At 38.2% G+C, this 16234-nt stretch overlaps 1 protein-coding gene across 4 annotated transcripts in view; it reads right to left on the bottom strand.

The window, feature by feature from the left end:
- PIP4P2 (phosphatidylinositol-4,5-bisphosphate 4-phosphatase 2) overlaps positions 1 to 16234 on the bottom strand; it is a 57597-nt gene that overhangs the window by 24576 nt on the left and 16787 nt on the right. For 3 of the 4 annotated variants that reach the window (XM_075023576.1, XM_075023574.1, XM_075023573.1), the window contains one exon: positions 10062 to 10152. In XM_075023576.1, the coding sequence (XP_074879677.1) occupies positions 10062 to 10152 (91 nt within the window). Of the gene's footprint in view, positions 1 to 7273; positions 8909 to 10061; positions 10153 to 16234 lie in introns of those variants that run through there. The other variant, XM_075023575.1, reaches the window with a different exon arrangement.

The raw sequence follows: 16234 nt of genomic DNA on the forward strand, positions 1-16234 counted from the left end.
TTGTCAAAGAGTATCAAAGAGAAAGAAAGGTTATATTCATTAAAGCATATATTCCTTATTGATTTAGAAAATATAAGAAGAATGAGAGATGCCGTAAGTAATAATGAAAAAGGAAACTTAGGGTTCAGTCAGCTCACATAAATATCTCATTAAATCAGCTCACACCAAGGCTTTCCTTCAAGCCAAGATTAGGATCTGATGTTATTATTTGAAAATTCCATTCAAGCTTTCTAGCTCAGCCAGCCTGTGCACTTACAAGTGTGAAACTAAAAGCAGATAATCCTAGTAGGGAAGTAAATTAAATTTCACAAATATAAACATTTAAATTGTAAATTTTATCCTTTAATTATTCTTCTGCCTAGTCTCAGAAATCAAATCAGTATTAGCAACAGTCCAATACACTTAATGCTATATTAAAAATACATGAGCTGTTTTGGGCATAACAAGATTATAAATTGTGCTTTGGTAATACTGTCTTTTCTGTCAGCACTAGAAATTCTTGCTCCTGTCACTGTGCTAATGGCTGGCTACTGTTACAGCCAGGCTACTTCTGTGGTGTAGAGAAGGGCACTGTCACACCCAACACAGTGCCACGCTGTGCATGACAAACACTGCTTTTCCCTCATGCAGTGACGCATGACACTGAGTTCTCCACACTCTCAACCTGCCCTGTCTTCTTAATGCTAAAAGCATAGGAGAATTCAATAGTTTGACAAAGCCTGAATTAGAGGAGGCAACAATATTCTTTCTGTAATTCATGAGGTAGGAAACTATGGAAAGCTTTCATTTACTGTCTCCCAAAATAAGATAGATCCCAAGCTTTCAGTTTGGATTTCTCTAAAATAAAAAAAAACAAAAAGCATTTAATTTTTTTTTTTCAAGCCAGTTGCACTAAATTTTCGTTTTAAACTAAATTGAAACAGAAGGGCTGCAGGGTGTTTCTGTTCTGGTTTAATGACATTGGTTTAAGATCACTGTATTTGACAGATCATGTTTTCTACTTTTGACTTTAAAACAAAGATGAAGAAAAAAGGTTTATTCTCACTAATTTTTACTTTGGTAATCTGGAAAAAGCATTGTTGTTAAGCTTTCTGCCACAGATGTAATACCAGAACTATATAGTGTCTTCTGACTACACCATTTCTGCCTTTGCAAAGTAAATTCCAGTATGTTTGTACATCTGAGGTTTTATTATCAATAATAGCTGCTATGTTATATTTTCCAAATTTGGAAAGAAAAACCCATTTGTAATGTTTTGTCTTATTTTCACTGTTAACAGTCACAAAATGCGTTAATTTGCTCCAAGCCTACAGTCAATGAATTGTCTATTGCATATCATCTCTGATACTGGTGACAGGGCATTTTAAACAAAACTAGAAGTATTTTGAATAGAAATGCAGATTCTAATGATTTTTCAGGAAACCTACAGCATCTGTTCTCTTCAGCAATATGTAAATGAGACCACTTTAGTGGTTTTCTAATCAGAATAGAATTCATTAATTTGGGGACAGTTCTTGTGTTAGCACTGTATAAGACAGTAGGTACACAGTGATGCTTAGTCATGAGTGTTTCATCAACCATGTCAGGGCTGGTGCAAACCAACTCAGAGATTAATGCATAACAACAATAATTTATTTTTTTTCTATTTTTTTTGTGAGAGCCAGATCTCTGAGGAAAATCTAAGCTATTTCATAGCAGGCTCTGAGTTTGGGGTTCTTTTTGTTTTGTACTGTGCATGCATTTTTAACTATTTTGCTTAGTTCCATTAGCTTCCTAGTGTCCAGTTTAGACAATCCAAATATAACATTAAATACAACAGCTTTGTAAGTGACATTTACCCATTTATAATTTAAAAAAGGCAAAAATTAAGATTGCCCTTGTAGTTCTTGTTCCTTAGTTGTTTTGGCCCTTGGGTGGTAGATTTAACTGGCGAGTTTATATTGGCTCCCCCTTTTCCTGGCACATACAGGATGCCCCCAGGGTGCTGTCAAGCTCAGGGCATTTCTGCCAGGAACTCCCAAGGTCCCTTGGTCACATAGGACAGTGCTGATGGAGGGAGCTTGGAGGATGACAAGTGTGCTCTTAATGTCAGAGGGGAATGTCTTGCTTCTACAGGTCTTCCAGCTCCCATTACCTGATACAGGATAGACTGATGCAGACAGTGGCAGTGTCAAAGAGTAAGCCCAGAAGACTAGCTTGTAGCCCGTTCTCTCCCTCCTCATCCTTCTGCTGTGAAGTCAGGTGGATAATGACTGGGAGTACTAAAAGCATCTTCTCAGGGATGCTGCAATCCTTTGTGGACTTTATACCAAAAGGCATACCAGGCACAAAAAAGTAGCAGTCTGTGTAAAGGTTGGTGTAAGCAGACTTTAATGTTGTTAAGGAATTAGGCATTTCTTCCTCATTTTCCATAGTGTGATTTCCTCTATTCCTATTCCTTGGTCTGACTCTCGCAGATTGTGTTTTCTGCCTCTGTTTTGTATCACTATCCCACTCTAGGCTGCTTCTCCATCCTGACACTCCTTGTTACTTTTTTTTTTCTTCCTTCATGTTGCCCAAATGCCAAAAAAATAGTCTGCAGCCCTGGAGGAGGCAGTCCTTTCTTCTTTCATGTATGGTAGAAGGAGGAGTTATAGGAAAGCCATGTATATTTCCTGCACCTCCAGAATGAAGGTACCAATTTGACCAGTTCAGAGGAAATGGATATCCAGTATAAAACAGTTGTTCTGAGATTCTTAGCTGACTACTTCTAACAAATGTCTACCAAGAACCCACAGGTGAAATTTTTTTAAGTCTCATAACTCAGCCATTATTTCAGCTCACTTCCGCAGGAGAGCTGAAAACATGCTTGACATAATGCCAACTGATCCTGCCAAACTGCTCCAAAGCATGGGGCATGGATAGCTGAAATTTTCTAGCTATGTGGTTTTACTTAAGCATAAACAAATAAAGTTTTTCCCCTGCTCTCATTCCTGGAAAAACAGTACTATTTAAACTGAAACCGCACAGAAAATATGCCTGAGATAAACACCTGGGATGGAAAATTTTGATCTAAAAAGTTAATGTTTGACATTATAAGCATCAAAACAGAAATAAGAGACAATTAAAGCTCAGAGAATGGAAACATTAAGCAAGTTAAATATTTTTTAAAGCACACTTTCTAGTTCATTGACCTTTCCATCAAAATAACAATAGTGTGCATTTAAGTTACAAGGAATATAAAGTTCTGTTTTCTTACTCCTAAATAAGAAAGGTACACAAACTATAAATTGCACTGTAGGCTCTTTCAGCCCTCTTCAGCACTGATTAGAGCTAGCTGAGTAATTTTTGATGGAAAAAGAAGTAATAATCAGAGAATGCCAGTTTGTCAAACTCAGATTTCTGAAGGGAAGACTTCTAGGGTGACTGCATTTTCAGTGAAATACAGCCAGAGAACTTTTGTGGAAACCTGTGTGCTCTCTGGTGGATGTTTGGGGTTCCTTGCCACGCAGCCTGCCCAGGGTGAGAGGCTACAAGCTTGCAGAACTTTTACACCTTTCAAATTGATGTTCAATAGAAATCCTGTTATTAAACATTCATTTCTTCAAGGTGCTTTATGTTTTATTTCTTTGAAACGGTTAGAAATCATGTTCAGTATGTTGTGAAGGCATCCCATAAATAGGCAAGAATTCAAAGTATTTCAAAAGTTTAACTTGAGAAATTGGCAGATACTACACACAGTAGTATCAATTACAGATACAAAATTAAAAAATATCTGAAGAAAAACATGATAATCACATTCCAAAATAAAGAGGACCCCAAAATACCCCAGTAATACTACCTGGGCAAAATTTTGGAGGCAAATAATATAAAAATCAAATTCTCTACCTATGTCCTATCTAGGCAACTACGCTAATTTTTTAAACAAGTTGAAAGTATGACAAGAAAGATGTATTATACATGGTTATGAGACAATTAAATAACAGGGAAAGTTTAAAGATATTGCTTTGGAAATACTAAAAATTCAGTCTGATCTTTCTGTGAAGGTAATATGCTGTATGTCATTTGGCCTGGACCCCTAAGCCTGATAGCAACTTCTTTCTCACACAGTTTTTACCGAAATCAGTCTTGGAAGTTCCATCAGCCACATCATTTTCCCTAGTAAATACTGCAAGAAAAATAAGCAGCATGCCCTTACATGTGTTTTTCTAACCTCAGTCTCTTTGTCCCTTCCCCAGTTTTTTATAAACACTAAGCAGCACACTTAAATTCAAGTAAGCTGCAACTATAACCATGTCATTACAAATTGATATAAAGCTATGCAACAGAGCTAGTATTACATTTACTTTGAAATAAATTGCTTCTCCATTACAGATACACTGTTATTGGATAAAACCATAATATGCAACTGTCCTTATTAACCGATGCTTCCCATCCAGTTTTGTCTTTTAGCCATTATTTATAAGTGTTCTTAAACCCATTTGATAATCATTTTACTAAATCATTGCAATTTCCAGTCCATACTCTGTCCTATCTGTTGTTTTAGTTCACAAGATTTAGCTGAACACAGTTCTTGCTAATAACCTGTGAAAAAGGAACCATAAAAGCCACTACACAGGTCCAGATCCAAAGTCTGTTTAGCTCTGTCCTTTTTTCCAAAAGCAACCAACAGTGCATGTCTACAGATGAGTATAAAAGCAGAAAAAGTGATACAGAGATACCTCCCTGGTAGACTGCTCCATCCTCCAGTGAAGTGTAACATGATGAGTTGCTAGCTAATCAGGCTAACAAGTAGCTTTATTGTTCTAAAATAAAAGCCCTTTTGTGGTTAAATCTGTAGGAAACTGAGCCTAGATATTCTTTTCTTGTTGGCTTAAATAACCATAACAAAATCTTGCAAATAACTTAAATCAGGTTAAGTTCCTCTCTCCCCTCTCCTTCACAACCTCCAGCCTTTTGTTTCTTCACCTTCATGCCATCTGCTGCATATCAACTGTACCAATAAAATCACTGAAAGAAATCTGAATTAAGGAGGCACTTTTTAAGTAACTTTCAAGCAGGCTTCCCGCCCCCACCCCAGTGGTGGGTGTACAGTGCAGTCACTGACACTCTTATGGCAGTACAGCTCTGCTGCTGAGCCATGGTATAGGGATGGACACAACTAGAACGCTGAGGAACAGGGACACAATCTGATATGGCTAATGAGACAAATGTGGTTTATAACTCCACTATAAAGAAAATAATCTTTGGTATGAAGGGGTATTTAACATAATGAGAGTCCAACTTTCAAACATTACACAGTATACTAAAGGATATGATTACAATTTTCTATTGCAAGTAGTTAAGTGATACTAATTTCTTCAACAATTATCTACTACTCCACAACAAATTTTTTCAAAGGGAAAGCTCAGTCCTTGGCATTGTAAATGTGAATCACACGTAAGAAGGAAAATAAATAGGAAAACAGGATGGGTTAACTTAATCCAGTTGTTCAGCTTGCTCTCAGTTTCTGTCAGCTACGAGTTAAATAGATGAAGTAAACAACACATTAACTTTACAAAAATATTAAGTATTTACAAATAGCTGGCATGTATTTGCCACATCCTCCAGTTTGATAATCACAATGTTTGAATAGTGTTACTGATGTGGTTCTCAAGCTTGCTTGGAAGAACATTTCACAAATATTTTTAGAGGGCACATTGCATTCAGTGCAGTATTTCTGCCTTGTCAGAAAAGGCAGTTAGATTGATCTAACATGACAAGTCATCTTTGCTGCTATGTTGCTTTGCTTTGCTATTTATTTTTCAAGTCCTAGTTAGTTACAGGGATTTTCTACCACTTCACATTAAGGTGCTGCCTTGGCTTTCCCTGTCTGCGAAGACATACGGTATGTCTGAAAGACTAGGAAAAAGAAAATATTACTCATCATCCATTTCTCAGTAATAACCAATAATGGCTCCATGGTTGCTTCAGCATCTTCTCCAAGCACTTTGTGGTAAATTTCTTATTGGGCTGATTTGAAACCTCTAGCTTCTTTCAACATGCTACTCACAACAAAGATCTCCTGATCATCTAATTTTCAGAAACACTACCCTCTAGTATTTATCATCAACATGTATGAGGAGTACAAATAAAACCAGTAAAACACTCACTCATCAGTAGGTTTGCAATTAAAAAATAAAACACAGTTTAAGGTCTGAAGTGTTTCCTAGTCAACATCACTCAGTTTATATAAAAACTCTTTGGTGGGAAGGAGTAGAAAGAGAGTAGGGAAGAGGAAAATAAAACCTGAAAGCACAGAAACCCTTCACTGTGAATTTGGGTAGCTTCCTCCCCCATCTAACACAAAAATAATACATTGAGGAAAAGACTATTAAAAGCCAATGAAAGAAATGAGCAATTATGATTATAGTGGTCAGTATGCACAGGACAGGATTATTTTATTTTTGTTAACTTAAAATTTAGAGAAGTTCAATGGATTGAGACGTATTCAGCACAGAACATCATGACTGTCTGCAAACAAGCCTACTCCACAAATAGCCAGATCTATTCAAGCCCCTTGTAGAGGCCCTTCAGATTCTACCATTAATTTCCTTACATGGTGAAAATATCATGATTCTTATGTACCCAGAAGTGGTTGAAATGTCATGACACAATACATTTCATATTTTACAGAAGTAACTACAATGTTTCACTTTGCAAAAGGAAGCAGTAGCAAATATCGTGCTATTATCCTGATCCAGACAAAAATAAATTACTTTGTCCACGTATCTTCCCTTCTGCTCAAAAAGCTCAAGACAAAAAAGGAGAAACACAAGATAGGAAATAAAGTACAGCTTAACATAGGGGGGAAAAAAGTACAAATTCCTTTGATTCATTAATGTAACATACCCAGGCTCTCCCATCCTTTAAGTTACAAAAGCAGTGGATAATTTTCTGTACAGCCCCAGTCTACTTTATTTCAGGATGTGGAGGGCAGGCAGTATTTTGAAATACAAGACAACTGGAAAGAGTATTCGAAGGTTTAAGATGGAAACGACCACAGCAAATCCCTACAGTGAAGGGATGTAAACAGCATTAGGAAAAGAAGAAAGTATATTACCATATTCCCTCAATAAGCCATTGACTAAAGACAACATAATCCCAACAGTGGTCTCATCCCTTATTTACTTCCTCATTCTTCCCAAAACATCAAAAAAACAGCAATTTGTTCTTGCTCTCTTACATTCCTGAGGCTGCCATTTGGCAAAAATGCAGAGCCCGCCTCTGCTGCACAATACTTTGTTGTTCCTGTATCATACTAGGAGACTCTTCCACTTGGGTATTTTTATTTATGTATAAGTAACAAAATATATTAAGTTTGAATAATAATCTTTATTTCTTTATTAGTTTATTTGTAAAAGGTACATTGTAATCCTGAGCTACTGCTTTTATACATTTAGCATCATACAAAGACAGATCATTTACAGTTTGATCATTTACATTTATTGTGCTCCAAAATCCTTATCTGAATATCATTTTGTCCTAGCAGGAACATAATTTAAATTACATGTATCCCTGAAACATCCACATTAATTTACCCATCTGACCCCATTATCTAAATTACTACAGTCATCTAAATCACTCAGGACATTCCTTCCAAATTTAGCAAAAACTTGTTTAAAACTATAAAGATGGGCAGTGCAAGAACTGGTCCCTCAATCCTTTGTGAATACATCATTAGAAAAAACTTTCTGTTTCCGTATTCTCTTAGCAAGTCAGTGCTAAATTGACTAGATGTACTTTGATGGAATGGTCCAAGTAACAGTTTACTCATTTTCTTATTACAGCAGTTAATGTGAATTTAGTGTCTCCCTTTGCAGTGACCACTGCATAACTCTCCCAAACAGGGAAAACCTGACACGATCAGAGGAAAGTAAGAGGCAACCCATCACCATCTTATTGTCACCTACGTGACACTGAAGTATTACGAAACAAGTCATATGAAATGCTTCCCTTAGACCCTGTAAAGGAACTTGTATGAATAAGTGGAGTTAAGTTCCAAAATCCGAGCATGGCTTTTAGGATTTGCCAGTTAAAAAAAACCAAAACCAAACACCTAAGTCCCAGGATCCTTGGGAAGAAATCATTTATCCTAACTGAAATCCAATCCTGGATAAATGGAAATTTTACTGGACTACCAAAATAGCATCTCTCTACCTGAAAAATCTCAAAGCATACAGTGTTTACAAATGTCTCTCTAGCAACAGTGTCAGTCTTTTGAAGTACACTCATAACTTTCATTTCCTGAATAAGGTCACTATGATCTTAGGCAAAAGATACAGTTAGCAGTTCAAGCAAAATGCTTATTGCTTAGGTTTTAAAGCAAGCCACTTTAATATAATTTTAGTTAAAATGTTAAGTACAAATGTGAAGCTACTGTAGAAACACTTATAAACACTCTTGCTTTTGAATTCTTACTCATCATCTAGAAAAATGGCAGACGGATTTTAACATAACAAAGGAAATGTAAAACTTAATACTGTCTGTTGAAATAAAATTCAACACCTATAAAGACAGAGTTATGAACATGTAAACACAGCTTTAGTATTCAGAGCTAGGGAATCTAGCAGCAAAACAAACTATTTGCATATTATGTAGTGCAATGAACATTTGTTCTTAAGAGACCCCCAGTCTTAAAACTACTTTAAACAGAATGGAATCCTTACAGGAAAGGTTTTAAAAGTGTCCAAGATGTAATATCCAGAATTACTAGATGTTCATCTGCTATAATCTAACAATTTCTCTACGCAAAACTGTGCTCTGGATAACTGACTTTAATGGCTCCCCAATAGCAGGCTCGAATGAGGCAGATTAAACCTAAAAGATAAGCAATAGCCCAAGAAACATATGTTGCGTGAAACCGCCTGGCGAAATCTTGTGTACCAACCTAAAAAGAGAAAACGAAAGTGTCAAACATACAGCACTATCTGCTCTTCAGGGAAGAGCAAATTATATTAAGAAGCGGCATTTTGGCACCTTTTTTTACTCTGTTAAGGAAAAAATCAGATATTTTATTAGCTTAGTTTTACACAGTCATAGGGTAATTGAGCTTGGAAGGGACATCAGGACATTTCTAGTCCCAACTTCCCAGTCAAAGCAGGGTCAACTCTAAGGTCAGACCAAGCTGTTCAGGGTTTTAACCCAGCTGGGTCCCAAAAAACTCCAAGGATGGAAGCTACACAAGCCTCTGGACACACCTCGTGGAGAAACATTTTGATCATTTTCAAACTCAATAAGGTTGTTAAAAAAAAATAATATAAAAAGAAATCTGTCTTGCTGTTTTTATTTCTGGCTGTCACTGTTTGTATTAGGGAAACTGGAAAATCCTTCATAATTCATTTAAGCTTTATTCAAGTTATAACGCAAGTTATAGGTATAATGAGACTCACACATACGAATTCCACTGCAGGTTATTTCCTCATACGTACTTTACTGGGACTGCCGGGTAGAAAGTTGACTCTAATAACCAGTTCCAGATACTTCAGAGCCAAGCAAGCCAGACAGTTTTCCAAGTAATAGAGTAACAACAACGTGAGCCTTCAGATTGTATAATAGCTTATTATCTGGTTTTACTCTGTATAGCTTGTACAAATTACAAAGGCATATATATGTTTCTAACTTTTGGAATCCTATTCCCCTCCACTGCAGTGCAACTTACATTCCTGGCTATACAGCAATATGTATTTCTGGAAACCTGGACATTTTGAGAGCCCTAGCAAGAACAAGATGTTCCAGTATTTCTACAGTGAAGTAAAACCATTTTTCATAAAACTGAAGTTTTTAGAGAGATGAAGAGTCAAATTTAACATCAGGAAGAGGAGACTTTCAAAGTGCCAGAACACTTTTTTAAGGAACATTTCAGTTTTCTGGCTAACTCAGATGATTAAGTCCCTGGTTTTAATAGAGGTGACAAAAACTACACAAACTTGGGAGGTTTTACTCAAATGCTGGGAAAGAAGAGCTGGTCAACCAAGGGAGCTCCTTTGTACACACACACACCCACGCACACAGTTGCAAGTATATCATAGTACATCACTCACAGTTAATCCAACTCCAATGAAGATGCATATCATTCCAATTGTAATATAAGCACAGCAGCGTCTCCGTGGCAGTGCACTTCCAACAGAAGAACTGTTAGGAAATAAATGGTATTTAAAATTTAAAAAAAAAACCCCAACCAATAATAAACAAACTACATAAACAGTAACTGTTCAGTCTAAATGGGGGGAGGGGAAGAGAATGGCAATACACATACACCACCTTAAGTTTATAAAGTTGTAGGCAAAGTCTAGAATTATACCAAGCAGTAAAAGACAGAGTCCACATCTTTGTTTTAAAGTGGAACTATTGGTGAAGATTATCTAGTATCTAAAAATCTAGGTGCTTACAATAAAGAGAGTGGTGCCACACCTACAGCTTGAGTGTGTCTACCTCCTATATCCACAGTGCACCCAGATAACGATCTTGGGGTTTGTAATCCAAAGGCTATTCAAGTTTTCTTTGCAGCTTCTATGTAGGTTGTAAGATGCCCTTTAGACTTTCAATACATCAGTACATGGCTTTAATACATTCACTGCATCTAAGTAACTAGAAATCACTTCCACCACCCCTAAATGTCATTAACAGTAATGATCTGCACTATTTCCTGGAATAGTTCACTCAATACTGTTGAGTGGCTAAACTCTACCCCATTTCTTGAAGATAAAAACCCCAAACCGTTTTAGTGACAAACATGAAAATTTTTTCATGTTCAACATTTCTGAAGACTGAAATTCTTTAGACACGTTTAAGTCAGTAACTTCAAAAACATGACAAGTTCTTTTTACTTTCCAATTTTCTTTTAGAGTTCTACCACAAGTTACACGAGCTGCACAAATCACTGCTGACAACCACGGTAAATAAATCCCCTGGAAGTTCTGTCACTCATCATCTAGACTATGAACTCCAAGACAGATAGCTTTGTCACTACCTGCTACGTTAAGCTATTACAGTGCTTCAGTCAAACAGAATATAAAATGCAAATAAAACATTACATTCTTTACTGCAGGTTAGAAAAATTATTCCAGAAGCTCAGCGTTGTTTAGCAAATACATCTTGAGTCACACATTTGTAATCACATACTGCTATACTAATGAGGAAAATAGAAACATGATTTAATTCCATTGAAACACAGTGAACACATAGGTCCATTGAAAGGACTAGAGGCAGAAGTGCTTTCAAAAAATATGTACCATCTAAGAGGTAGTTTTGAAGCATCCTGAAGCATGCTGTCATTAGTTAAGTACTTCAGCCCATTCTGGGAGATCAACATGCCTTTGGAAATACTGGGATGCTTGTACTCTGTGTTCAAAGATGCAAGGGAAAGTAATTTTCATCTCATGATAGTTCAGCATATTCAAGATAAATGTATAACAGAAGAAAACACTGCTGAACTATTGAAGTAGTACATCTGTCATATGACTGACCAAATTTCTCGCTCCCGTTAATTAACCACATAGTAAGGCCTCATGCTTAGCATGTGACTAGAATTTTTTAAGCATTCATCTTAGAAAGCCTTCAAATAGATTGGTTTAAGCAGCTTTACTCCAATATTATTTCTTTACAAGGAATTTCTAAAATGCTCCAAGGAAAGGAAAAAAAAAAAACCCACAACAAAAACCCCCAAAACCAAACCGCAGTCCTCAAGCTAACATGCTGAGCTTCATCTTGCAAGGCAAGGGTTGAATACAGTTGACCACTCACAAGCCATCTGTTATACATTTTCAGAAGAAAAGGGAAAGTCCCAAACCTGTTCTGCTCATTAGTTTCCCAGGGGAAATTACTTCTTATTGAAAGCCTCACCATACACATTTTGGATGGGATTTGGGGGGGGTGGGGTGGGGGTGTGATTAGGGTGGAAGAATTCCCAATTGGGGAAATACTGGTATCTTAACCACACTCTCACACACCCCCACGCTCTCCCCAAAAGCCACCCTAAATACTTCTACAGCCATTCTAGAAGAGGAGTATGTTGTCTGATTCCAAGTTACACGAGGGGAAAAAAAACCCAAACAAAACAGGAGTTTTATAAAAGGGAACAGGGAGAAGACTTCTCCAAAAAGCTGAACTGATGAGCATTGAGCTTGCCAAACTGACCTTAGGTTCCCTCCTTTGCAGGATTTCCTGGCTACATACTCAGAAAGTTAATTCTATTACAGAGCTGGATACCTTAAGGTAAGCTGGTAGAAATGTCATGTTCAATACACCTAAAACATGCATGATATTTACTGCACTGTGTATTTCACACTGAGACAAAGTTCATTTTGGGAAAGAGACCTTCCCTTTCAGAGCTGTCTGACTTACAATCTTGGTTTTGTAATCATAATATTGCAGGTGCGGTGTGTATTTCCCATCCATATTTCTCTCAAGCTCTGTTCTCTCCTATCCAGTAAGAAAGGCTGGGGTAGAAACCATCACCTCAAATACCACAAAAAGGAAATGTAAAGAATGTCTTAATTTAACTGTCTTTCTCTTTCCACAAAAAGCAAAGATGAAATAAATATATTAAGTTTCTATGGTCATATAACAGACCTGGGAATATTTAGCAATCCCAATAAATCATAATTTTTCATCTCCCAACAGTGATATTAGCCACTAGGCCACTCTAAATAGTGAGGTTTCCCTCTACCACCCCCAAATTACACATAAAACCCCCAAACTAACTCTGAATAAAGAAAGCTGAAACCCTACCCAAACCCTACCAACTGTGGCAACTTTAACAGGCACATTCAGAAATATTAAAACTGGGGTTAAAAGAACATTTTTAAGTCACAGAAGCAGCTGTTTCCATTGTGGGACTAATGAGGGTGAACTCACTACAGAGCTATGCAGAAGGCAGCAGTTCTTTCTTTCTGAGCTGCTGCTAAGGAAGCAAAGGCACCTGCCAGACCTTTGGGCAGCGGCAGCAGATATAAAAGACACCAAAGCCAATTTAGCATCAGACAGTAATTAGAAGAGGGGAAAACTGCCACAAGTGAAGGAGACTATTAAAGGAGTAGGACAGGAAAGAATGCAGGGTCTGCTTGTGCTCCAAATAATAGGAATTATTGCCAGGATTTCAGACATGCTTTTAGAAAGGTTTTTAAGAGGAAGATCAAAATGCCAGTATTCTGAAGGTGAATAGCACTGCTGAAACTAGCCTCCACAGTAGTGACAGGGTTCCAACATATCTCTCTTTCCTAAAGGTCCTGCAGACTTTATGGGGCAAAGTGTTATAAATTCATTAGGGTCCATCATTTTGTCAGAACTTAGAAAAGAAAAATAAGTAGGTTCTAAAGAGGCGGGTGGGGGTGGGGAAGAGATTTGGCATTCTGAAATAAAAACTTGTACTATTCAATTCTCCTTCTAGTAACTGAATTCATGATCCTGACATTTCTAGATTACTTAATATACAGCTTGGCAAAGAGAGTAGCAGCCAAAAAAAACAGTTCCTGCTTCTTCTCCATCATTTAATGAGAAAAATACCAGAAGCCTTCCTTAAACCTCTCACCCTTCTGGGAAACAGGCTGATACACATCTAATCTTTTGTATTTTGAAACACAAAAGAACACTAAAACAGTAAAAAGAAACCGTTTCTCCCACATTCCCAGGCATCATCCTCTACACTATAAAACCATATTGTAACAATTTCCTTATTACCTACATTTCTTGTCCCAATGCAGTAGATAATGTGCAACTAAGGGCCCATGTCAGGCAGACCACTACGCATCAGTAGGGCTTCTGCAAATACCTTACCTATACTGGCATGACCAGGTTTGTAGTCCATTTCTAAAGAGATTTGGTCATTTACCAAATAAGTGATTTTATTCTCCACATCACAACTTGTGTCCTATATTTCCCAAGTTATTTTGCAAAAAAAGTTACTCGGGAGGGGGCAGGGACACGATGACACAGTCAACAAAAAAGTATATCACAAAACAATAAATTTGTGACCACAATGGTAGCAGGTAGATAGGATTAAAAAACAAACAAGAAACAACAAATGTTTGAAACAAAATCATGAAAATTATTTGAGAATCTAGGAGTCTCAGCAGATGTTGTCTTGAAAAACCTACTGTTGCAGTGATTCAAGGTGCCTTTTGCCTCAGTCTACACTATCCTTTTTTCAGTGACAATCATCAACTGAGTCAACAGAAGGAATGAATAGTTTTGCATCTAACTAGTCAGCTATTAATGAAAGTAGTTTTGCATTAATAAGCTGAAATAAAGAACCCTACATTCCCTTCTGACTACTCAGCTACAGGTACGATGACCTCTGACAAAGGGCTGATAGAAAGCAGCAGGTTACTGCAGTTATTGATTCCATCATCATGACTCAAAGCTCTGCCTCACCTATGCTGTGCTCTAAATCCATACATTAGGAACGTTTATGCTGCTGGAAGCGCAGAACTCCTGACCATCACATCTCAAATCTGGTGTGCTGGTTTTGGCTGGGATACAGCTAATTTTCTTTACAGTAGCTATAACGGGGCTGTTTTGGGTTTGTGCTGAAAACAGCGTCGATAACACAGGGATGTTTTCGTTACTGCTGAGCAGTGCTTACGCAGAGCCAAGGCCTCTTCTGCTTCTCACCCCACCCCAGCAGCGAGGAGGCTGGGGGGGCACAAGGAGTTGGGGGGGACACAGCCGGGACAGCTGACCCCAACTGACCACAGGGACATTCCAGACCATATGGCGTCATCCTCACCAATAAAACTGGGGGAAGAAGAAGGAAGGGGGGACGTTGGGAGTGATGGCGTTTGTCTTCCCAAGTAACTGTTACAGGTGACAGAGCCCTGCTTTCCTGGAGATGGCTGAACACCTGCCTGCCCATGGGAAGTGGGGAATGAATTCCTTATTTTGCTTTGCTTGCGTGCACGGCTTTTGCTTTACCTATTACACTGTCTTTATCTCAACCCACAAGTTTTTTTTCACTTTCACCTTCCGATTCTCTCCTCCATCCCACTGTGGGGGAGTGAGCAAGCGGCTGTGTGGGGCTTAGTTGCTGGCTGGCGTTAAACCATGACACGCAGGAAGACACCAGGCAATTCATTCAAAGCTAAATTACAACATTCCATAGTTTGCATCCTCAGCCCAAGGACAGAAATGCCTATTTGTTAAAATTTGTTTTGTATTCTGCAGTTCAGTTGCCACACAAGCTGTAATTTTCTCAAATTGCACTGCAGAGATGCTCTGGTTTTATTACATACAGATAACATGCTTTGCACTTTATAGAAAAAAATACTAAGAAATCCTTAGACTCCAGCTGGATTTTAAAATACACGCAACATAAATCAACAGAAGACAAACCAAAAGATCTCATCATATGACTTTTAGTCTGTTGCTTGGAGTGGGGTTTCTTTTGTTATTGTTGGGGTTGGGGTTTTGTTTAACCTTAAAAAAAAAAAAACCAACAAAAAACCAAACGGCAGATAATTTTGTACCTGAGGATAGTCAAGAAAAAAGCTGAGGTCAGCTATCAAGTGTTACATAGAGTCATAGAATGGTTTGGTTTAGAAGGGACCTTAAAGATCATCTAGTTCCAATCCCCCTGCCATGGGCAGGGACACCTTCCACTAGACCAGGTTGCTCAAAGCCCCATCCAACCTGGCCTTGAACACTTCCAGGGATGGGCCAGCCACAACCTCTCTGGGCAACCTGTTCCTGTGCCTCACCACCCTCACAGTGAAGAACTGCTTCCTAATACCTAATCTAAATCTACCCTCTCTCAGTTAAAACTGTTACCCCTCATCCTATCACTACACCCTTGATAAAGAGTCCCTCCCCATCTTTCCTGTAGGCCCCCTTAAGTATTGAAAGGCTGCTATAAGGTGCCCCCAGAGCCATCTCTTCTCCAGGCTAAACAACCCCAACTCTCTCAGTCTATTCTCTTAGGAGAGCTGCTCCAGCCCTCTGATCATCTTCATGGCCCTCCTCTGGACCTGCTGAAGCAGGTCCGTGTCCTTCTTACGTTGGGGCTCCAGAGCTGAACGCAGTACTCCAGCTGGGGTCTCACGAAAGTAGAGGGACAGAATCACCTCCCTTGACCTGCTGGCCGCAATTCTTTTGATGCGGCCCAGGATACGGTTGGCTTTCTGGGCTGCACACACACATTGCTGGGTCATGTTCAGTTTTTCAGACATGATAAAATATAAAGCATAATGGCAATTAGTTTAAAAACAAACAAACCAAACCA

This window comes from Buteo buteo, chromosome 3 (genome assembly GCF_964188355.1).
Source record: "Buteo buteo chromosome 3, bButBut1.hap1.1, whole genome shotgun sequence".
NCBI classification, from domain to species: Eukaryota; Metazoa; Chordata; class Aves; order Accipitriformes; family Accipitridae; genus Buteo; species Buteo buteo.